At 57.5% G+C, this 8,751-nt stretch overlaps 1 protein-coding gene across 1 annotated transcript in view; it reads right to left on the bottom strand.

Annotated features, from left to right (window-relative positions):
* UNC13A (unc-13 homolog A (C. elegans)) overlaps positions 1-8,751 on the bottom strand; it is a gene marked incomplete at both ends in the record, with an annotated part of 20,126 nt that overhangs the window by 1,102 nt on the left and 10,273 nt on the right. The window contains 18 exons of the mRNA XM_010151915.1: positions 223-306; positions 851-994; positions 1,118-1,214; positions 1,306-1,432; positions 1,687-1,772; positions 1,984-2,117; positions 2,455-2,589; positions 2,714-2,803; positions 2,939-3,007; positions 5,002-5,152; positions 5,408-5,571; positions 5,674-5,789; positions 6,247-6,416; positions 6,836-6,977; positions 7,240-7,467; positions 7,710-7,929; positions 8,243-8,314; positions 8,605-8,610. Of these exons, the coding sequence (XP_010150217.1) occupies positions 223-306; positions 851-994; positions 1,118-1,214; positions 1,306-1,432; positions 1,687-1,772; positions 1,984-2,117; positions 2,455-2,589; positions 2,714-2,803; positions 2,939-3,007; positions 5,002-5,152; positions 5,408-5,571; positions 5,674-5,789; positions 6,247-6,416; positions 6,836-6,977; positions 7,240-7,467; positions 7,710-7,929; positions 8,243-8,314; positions 8,605-8,610 (2,235 nt within the window). The remainder of the gene's footprint in view (positions 1-222; positions 307-850; positions 995-1,117; positions 1,215-1,305; positions 1,433-1,686; positions 1,773-1,983; positions 2,118-2,454; positions 2,590-2,713; positions 2,804-2,938; positions 3,008-5,001; positions 5,153-5,407; positions 5,572-5,673; positions 5,790-6,246; positions 6,417-6,835; positions 6,978-7,239; positions 7,468-7,709; positions 7,930-8,242; positions 8,315-8,604; positions 8,611-8,751) is intronic.

Raw genomic sequence — 8,751 nt, 5'->3', positions numbered from 1 at the left:
GGCTTCAACAGCTACCCACTGCCTCAGGTCCCTTTCACCCTGTGCTGGGGATCACAGGGCCCTGCTTCGCACCATTTCAGGGACTGTCCTCAGACAAAGATCGAGGGCAGGATCTGTGTCATGGGGACCAGCTCTGGAGCTAGTGATGGCTGGGGTCAGCATGTGGGGACAGTCCTGCCTGGCAGCACCAGGCAGGTGGCAAGCAGAAGGGAGATACATCACCACTTTCTCCTTCTCCTTGGAGCAGTAGGAGGCAAAATCCTTGGAGATGATCTCAGCATACTGGAGTAGCACATTGCTGATGGTCTGCAGCCAAATGAGGAATGGGACCCACACAGACAGCGGCAAAGACGAAGAAGGAAGGAGAGAAGGAGACCATGAGTCCCACATCAGCAAAACAACCCAATGTCTGGATACACCCTGGGACCCCTCTCAACCTTCTGGCCCCACAGATGCTCCAGGAGCCACATGGTCACAGACCCTGGAAACCAAATCCATCATATCTGGTCTCCAGAAGCAGTTCTGTCGCCAGCACAACTGTGGCAGTATCAGTCATCAAACCCACACACAACTCCCCCCAACTGCAGCGAGCCAGCAACATTTAATTAATCTTGATTAATTAGCAAATTAACTCAATAATTAGCTAATCCCCTGTGCTAGCAAAGCTGGGAAAGCCCAAAGGACTGTTGGTGGCATGTTTCACTTGAGCATCACTGTGAGAGGTGGTGCAATCTCTGCCCTATACAGCTGCCTTCAGATGGATGGAAGGTGGCAGAGAGCCCAGAAGCCCTTGGCCAGGGGTCCCTATGGTGCTGCTGGCTCAGTGGCCCCCACCCTGGCAGCTGCCCACCTTGGCAAACCTTCGCATGTAGTGCCCAACAATCTGGGGGTCAGGGCACTCAAGCTTCTTGATGATCTCGAAGCTCTGGTTGAGCTGAGAGAAGACATCCACCACGGAGCAAGAGAAGAGTGCGTGCTCTGACGTCTGCTGGAACTGGAGGAGAGAGAGGCAGTGTCAGCAGGAGGCATGGAGGGAAGATTTTGGCCCCAGTGGGGACACACTAGGCATGGAGGGACAAGCCTCTTGACCACCCCTGGCTACATCTCCTATTCATACCCCATCCTTCTTGTCCCGCTCCAACGCTCCATGCAGGAAATCCCGTGACACCTCTTCATTCTCATCCAGCCACTGGATAACGAAGGGCTCAAACCAACTGGAAGAGAGGCCCATCCCCAGTGAGGCCAGTCAGCTAGCCCTTGGGCCAGAAGCAACCCCTCCCCTGTCCCTCCAAGGGCTGCACTCACGCAGGGTACTCGGGCACACGGCTCTTGAAGGAAGGCAACTCAGTGACATACTCATTGTACAGCCACTTCACCTTGAAATGCAGGTTCATGTAGTCTGCGCTCTTGCACAGGCGATGCTTGTCGTGCTCTGCACAGGCAAAGTGAGTGCACACAGGGGTTGCTTTGAGCCCCAAACCTGGGGGGTGGTTGCCCCCAAGTGCAGTTCTGGGGATGCCAGGGGAATGGGGTAAAGATGGAAATGCTCTTGGGTGAGGTTTAAGCTAAGTGTCTTGTTGGTGAGGGGTGAAATGGGTTTGCACAGGGAACAGCTGAGGTGGGAGAAGAGCGTGGCTCCTGCCGGCGCTCCCCTCACCCATCTTGGGGAAGTGTGGGATCACTTACCTTCCATTGCGTACTTCATGTCCTGAGCAAAGAGGTTCCACATCACCTCGGCACTGATCTTTCCCACATTCAGTTCCTGGGGGAACCTGGGGTGGGGGAAAGCGTGGCCACAGGGTGGACCAGCCCTCCACTTGGAGATACATGTCCCCCACACCTTCCACCTGCCTCAGTTTCCCCATCTTGCATAGGCAATAGGATGGATGTTACAAACCACTTCTAAAGGATGGTAGTTACCCTTGCTGCTGTGCAGGCACGCCCCCTGGGTGCACAGGGTCCCCTGTACCGGCACCTACTCACTGGTTCAGGCAGGGCGTGTAGGAGTTCTTGTCCTCCTCGATAATGGAGACTATCAGGGTGATGAGCTTAGACCAGAAGTCCAGGTTTTTGATGCTGGGGCCCTGCTCCTCAGGAGGTACCTCGCCTTTCTTAGTCTGGAGTAATGGGGACACAGCGGATGCTCCAGTCACCCCACCCGTGGGGCTCTATTTCAAGTGGGGTTAACAGGGAGGCAGGAGGGGTCTGGGAACACCCTGGAGGTCCCCACACAGCTCCCCCCTTGTCTGGCCCCAGTCTCAACCCCACTGCAGTGGGGTTCAAACCCCGCCCAAGGCTTGGGGTTCATTCTGCAAGGGGCTGAGCACTCTGGAGAGGGAGCAGGAGCATCGCACAAAGAAGGACAAGGGATGGAGAAGGTCAGCAGGGGGGCAGCAAGGTCCTGCCGCAGTGCCCAGCATCCCAGTATGTCCCAGCTCCCCCTGCCCCACGCACCGGGTCCGTCTGGTACTCGCGACTGTAGAGCTCATGACAGTTGTTGAAGATGTACTCATAGGTGGAGTTGAGGCAGGCTTTCACACAGTCCTTCACCACCTGGCTGGCTCGGGGGGGGCTCTGCAGCTCCTGGACCTGGGTGTCCAGGGAGGGAGCAGTGCTGGAGCCAGACCTGCAGCCTCAACCAGCCACCCAGAAGGTATCACGGGGCCCGTGTGACCCCAGCCCTGCCAGCAAGGGTCAGGCTCCCCGGCAATACCTTCATCCGAAAGAAGGTGATGCTGGTCAGCAAATCCACCGTGGACTTGAGATCCTGCAGCCGTTCTGGACTGCTGGCAGGGAAGTTGTTCTGCCAAAGGGAAAGGAAAGTGTGGAGTTGCAGAAAAAATTCTCACAGGGGTGAGTGGAGGGGGAGAAAACGGCTGCCTCTTGGCTTAGATCTTATCAAACAGGTGGGGAAACTGAGGCACAACAGGTACCTTACCCGGTACATGGAGAGGTCAATCCGCAAGGAGTTGTGCAGCTGGTCAAGGAGTTTGACGAACCGTTCCTTCTGCGAAGAAATGCCCCAGAGCCAGGTGAACAGAGGAAAGGCGGCAGGGACCATCTCCCCTTCCCACTGCCCCTGGCTCTCTCTGGCCCTAGCCCAGCCCACGCTGTCCCTGGCTTATGCCTCTCCTTCCTGCTGTCCTGCTGTCTTTCCATCCCTCCCTCCCTCCTTCCTTCATCACAGGATGCCCACGGAGAAGACAGTGCCCTCACCAGTGGCTGGGGCTCACTGGCAGCCGTCAATGGCTCCCAGAGCACACGGTGAGGGGCAACATCCTGCATCCCCTTTGCTCTCACTGGAGGGGGGATGGGCTGGTCTATCTTCCCTACCCACCTGAACACCTCCGAGACTGGGCTCGGGGCAGGAGCGAGGAGGGAGGGGCCCTGGATCATGCCCCTGGGCCTTGTGGCCCCAGGATTGAAGCTTTCAAAGAGCTCAGGAGAAAAGGGCAGGGGAAGAGCAGCAGGGCACCTGCAGCAGTCGCCCATATTTGGGGCCGAGCTGCTTCAAGACCAGGACAGGATGGGCCCTGGGAGTGGATGACTCCATGGGCTCCTTGCTGCCCCAACCAGGCTGCATCAAGGAATGTGGGCAGGGACCTGCCCCAGGTAGATGGTCCCTATTTGGGCCTAGTGGCTTTAATGCAGCTCAGCCCATCTCATCCAGGGAGCACTGGGCAGGAGAATGCAAATCCCACCTTGGGCTGCAGACTGGGCATCAAGAGCTGAGAGCAAAGCAGCCCATCTGACCCAAACTGTTGGGGTGTATTTCACTTTGCATCTCTGCTTAGGGGGAGGGGAGGGGGGACGGGGCTTTTGACAATGCCATGGGCCTCCCACGAGAGCCCTAGGTTTCCCCCACAGCACCACTTGTATCAGGTCAGGGTTGCCCTACTGGGCTCTGGAGAGCCCAGAGCAGTTCCCCAAGTCCTGGAGGCAAGAACAAGGGATGGGATGGGGCAGCAAGTCCTGCACCCGCCTGGCCACAGCCCGGCCAAGCCCACAGCCTGCACTGGCCACCGCAAACCTTCGGCTCGCCCACCAGAGACAGCAAAGCCAGGCTCTGGGCCAAGACCGTGCGTCCCCACCACCGAATGCTGCAGCGCTTTAAAAGTGGACATGACGGATACTCAGGGTTAAAGCGACACGGCCGGGCACTTTAGGACCCAACCTTAGGCTCTCTAAAAAAAGAGAAAGAAACAAGTTTTTAAAACCCTCCACGTTAGAGAAAAGGTGCTTTTTTATATATATAAGATTTCCTCCTTCTGCGTGAGCGGGAGGCTCAGCTCGCTTGGCTCTAGCTATCTTCTGCAATGGGAACCAGGAGGTGAGCCAAGCAGTCGCTTCCTGGAGCTGCACTTGGCCCTGGCTGCATCCCTGGTTACCCACACTTTGACTGACCCGGGGCTGGAACTGATCCTGGCTTGACCTGTGTGCATCCACAGCAACTAGCTGCTGCCTCTGGGACAACACAGGGGGAGCTGGGGCAAGAGCTCAGCCCCCACCCCCACCGCCTTGCCTATGTCCCCAAGGACGCACACAGCCCTGGCACAAACCTGCCTCGCACACAATGGGCAAGCATGCTGGCACAGGCTGGTGAATTTGCAGCAGTCCCGGGCTGCGCCCAAAGCACACAACGCCATGCAAAGCTCCCACCAAGCTGCAGGGATAGCTCCTCATCACCTGCTTGGGATTTTGCCACCAAGCCTTCCCTCTCCTACCACACTGCTGCCTAGCAACCCAGCCAGATCAAACTCCAGTCATGGTTTTACCATAGTAATTTGGGGAGCAAATTTAGACCTTCTCTGAGGAAGGTGTGGCTCTTTTCCTTCCTGAAAAATGGGAGCAGGACGAATTTCAGGGCAATCAGGGGCTGACCCCCTACGGCAGTTTGGAGCAGGGTGCTTTGCATGGCCCTTTTTGCCCCTGGAGCCCCCCACCCCCTCCCAAGAAAAGAGAGAGAAGAAGGAAGGAGTGTTTACGCACCATCGGACTTACCCCGAAATTGGAGGCGGCAAAGCGGTCAGAGGCCGAGACGTTGGTGGAAGCCGTGGTGTGGGCATAGTAGGCGTTGATGTTGGCTAGCAGGGTGCTCATCACTGCCGGTACCCCCGGGCACATGTATTTGGAGGAAAGGCAGGCAAAATGCCTGCAGAAGGAGGTAGAGGGTGAGAGTGCAGGGCCGCGGAAGGGGTTGCCTGTAGGAAGGGGCGTGGGGTTTGGGGTGCACGCACAGAGAAGTGGAGGGAAGGGCATGTGGGTGGGGCATGAGCTAGGGGAGCATGTCTGCACCCGTGGCGGGGAGGCAGATGCGAACAGCAGCAAAGGAGGAAGATGCCAGTGACCCCCCCACATTCAGGGCTAGCACAGCCCCTTTGAGCAGGGTGGAGTGCAAGGGACTCACGTCATGGCCTGGTAGATAGACTCGACCCCATAGCGCATGGCAAACTCATCCACGATCTCCTGCGCTGTCTCGTCAAAGTACACCTTCCAGGCATCATCCCCCTTGGCATCAGGGATCTTCACTACTCCATTGTTTTGCAAATCCGTTACAAAGTGGAACAAGTTCTGGAGGTACAAATGAGTCCTGTCACATCTCCAGGACAGTGGTGACACGGTGGCATTGCTGGGGTGGGGGCCAAGCACCCGACGCCTGCCTGAGCTGCTCACCTCGTGCAGACAGGTATACTGCACGTGGTAGGGAGCCACCTTCTCCTCGCCTTTGATCTCCACACTGATGTGCAGTCGGATGGCTCCTGACACTGCCGACTTGTCTGTCCGCTTGTCTGCGGAGGTACAGGAAGGGGAACGAGATGTGAGGCTTCCCCAGAGCAACTCTGCTCTCTCCTGGCCCCAAAGAGGGGCAGTCAGCTCCAGCACGGTGGGGCTCTTAGGGCCAGGGTCAGACGGACACCCAGACCCAAGTGCAGCCTGACCAGGGTACAATGCCACCAAGGCATTGCAGAGTGGGATTTGGCCACATCTCCAGGCACTACAGAGATGTGGCCCCTCTGTGTCTCAGTTTCCCCTCTGCAGAGGGCCAGTGCTTCAGACCTCCTGTGCAAAGGGTTTTGAGAATGACCCAGGGAAAACACTTTATCCCAATGGCTCTCAAGTGCTTTTAACAGCAGACCGAACACTGTGCTGCAACAGCCTCCATGCCAGGCTGGCAGCACATCCCCCACAGTAAGCACAGGGACGTGGATCCTAGCCTGAGCGAGCCATGCCAGGGCAGCCAGTTACCGAGGTTGTACCAGACGTCCATCTCCCCGCTCAGGGTCCGGACCTCAATGATTGTCTGGCCCAGGAAGTCATCGGACTCCCTCTTGAAGCGCTGCTTGACACGCGACTTGATGTCATCATCTTCATCCCAGACACGGACCTTGATGCGGTCGGAGGAGTTATGGCACTCACTGGAGAGATGAGAAGGGGCAAGTCACGGGATGAGCAGGGAAACCTTTCCAGACTCTTTACAACCTCTGTTTCCGTAAACAAGAGGGATCATCCCAGCACCAGGCAGGCACTGGGTAATATAGGGATAGGATATAGGCAGGAACTGGGTAATATAGGGATAGGATATAGGGGGCACCAACCATCCTCGGTGGGCTCAGCAGGCACCGTGCCTGGGTACAAAGCAGCCTGGATCTGCCCCATCACTGGGACCCAAACCCTCCATGGCATAAAACCAGTACCCTCAGTGACCCCAGCAGCCCCCTCCACCCTCAGCTGGGGCAGGATGAAAGTCCCCACCTCCCCACAGGGACAGACTACACAGCCCAGCCTGACCGCGACTGGCCAGGAAGGAGGACAGAGGGGCCAGGGATGAACTTACAAATGGAAATTCTCCTCCCAGACTGGGTTGAGATTGCCGTAGATAGTTTTAGTCCTTTTTTTTGTCTTTCCAACCTGGACAGTGACATAGGGGTCACTGGAACCCGTCTTATCCTTTGCTTGCAGGCCCTGGGCACAAACAACTGCAGAGCAGCATGGCACAGCACAGCATGCGTGCATATCCACATGACACACAGTGGAGAGAACAGAGAGAGGAGTAAGTGCCACAGCCACACCAAGATCCCCGCAACAGGCCCCTTGTGTCCCCCCAGCAGAGCCCCGGGGACTGAAGCCACTTTGCAGGATGAGGGAGAAAAGGGGGGTTCGAGCACGCAGCATCCTTGTGCAAGGGGATACCCACATGGTCCCCCATGGTACATGGTGCCAGGTGCAGGCGGTGCCTACCTGTGATGCTGATCTTGGCTGACCATTTAGAGGTGCCGTCCAGGACACTTTGCTTCACTGCCTTCATCTGCTGCGTGTGCGTGGTCTTGGTGACCCCAAACACCTCCTGGATCAGCTCAAATATCTCTGGCTTGTTGCGCTCCCGTATCTTCATGCGGTCCTTGAGCACCATGATGATATTCTGGGTCCGGTCCTCCGCTCCATGCTTGGAGCTCTTCTCCGCCGCCCCTGGGAGAGGACAGCCAGGGGTGAGACACAGGGGGCCAGCAGCATCCAGGAGAGAGCAGAGAGCTCCCCAAACATACCATGCATGAAGGAATTCAAACCTGGCGGGGTCTACACCCTGCCCAGGACAGATCTGCCCTGCTCACCATTTTCCCATGCACAAGGCAGGACTCTGGCTCCCCCTGGGCCACTCCCTCCTCCCTCCAAAGTGTAAAGGGATGAGGCTGCAGGCAACAGCTCCTTACTCTGCAGGCAGTCAGCATTGAGTAGGTCCTGGCACTTCTCATGGCACTTGACTCCACACTCGGCACAGCGCATGCCCTGCCGGGCAATGCCCCAGAGCAGCCCCTCGCACTCATAGCAGTAGGTGGGGGTTGTGGCCGTCCACACCTCAAAGTTGTGGGGCGTCGTGCAGGAGATGGGATACACTAAGGCTTGCAGGGTCTTCTTGTAAACATGGTTTTTCTGTGGAAGGAGGGAAAAGAGAGGAGGAGGAAAGCTCAGGCAGCATACTGCAGTGGAGCCGTGAAACAGGATGTGAAGACCCCATCCGCAGGGGCTGGGCCACCTGCAATGTCACTGCTGGGTGTGGGCAAGCAGGGCAGGGGCTGAACATCACCATCCCCAGGTGCAGCTGTGGGCATCCTTGCTGCTTTGGCATCGCCAGGGGAGGATGCTAGTGTGGCGCAGAGCCCACGGCTCCAGTGCTGGCCCAGCCGACTGGGTGTCAGCCCTCCCACCATAACCGCCCCACACCCCAGGCAACCCCAGCACCTACCAGCTCCTCATTGTTCAGGGTGCTCGAGGCCAGTGCGGACGTGATTCCTGCTTTCCTGGACTGGACCAGAGACTGTGGGAAATAAACACAATTCCTAGATACAGCAGAGCATGGGGTGTCCCTTTCGCACTCCTTTGGGGTCCCAGTGGCTATAAAAGGCCTGGGACGGGTGCCCACTCCTTATAGGGGTGGGTGCTGGCTGTATGGGCTCCCAGTGCTACCAGTGCTGCAAGGTGCCACCTCCCTCTGCAGCAGGTGGAACCAGCTCAGTAGCCCACAACATTCCCAGTTCAGCCCCAACATGGCAGAGCTTCTCGAGGCATGTCTGAGACCCCAGGGAAACTGGGGTGGGGGACACTTACCATTGCCTGCAGGAAGCCAGGGGCAGCAAGGGGGAAATAAAAGGCCGTTAGTGTGAGCCACCTCACAGCAAAGCAAGTCCTGCTCCCTTCCCTGCTGGAATGAGTGGGAATCGGGACAACACCAACCCCCCACCTAGCGCCCGGCCA

Source organism: Eurypyga helias, unplaced genomic scaffold, assembly GCF_000690775.1.
Source record: "Eurypyga helias isolate BGI_N326 unplaced genomic scaffold, ASM69077v1 scaffold23935, whole genome shotgun sequence".
Classification (NCBI taxonomy): Eukaryota; Metazoa; Chordata; class Aves; order Eurypygiformes; family Eurypygidae; genus Eurypyga; species Eurypyga helias.
Note: the sequence above shows the minus strand (reverse complement) of the source record. Positions and strands in the feature narration are given on the sequence as shown.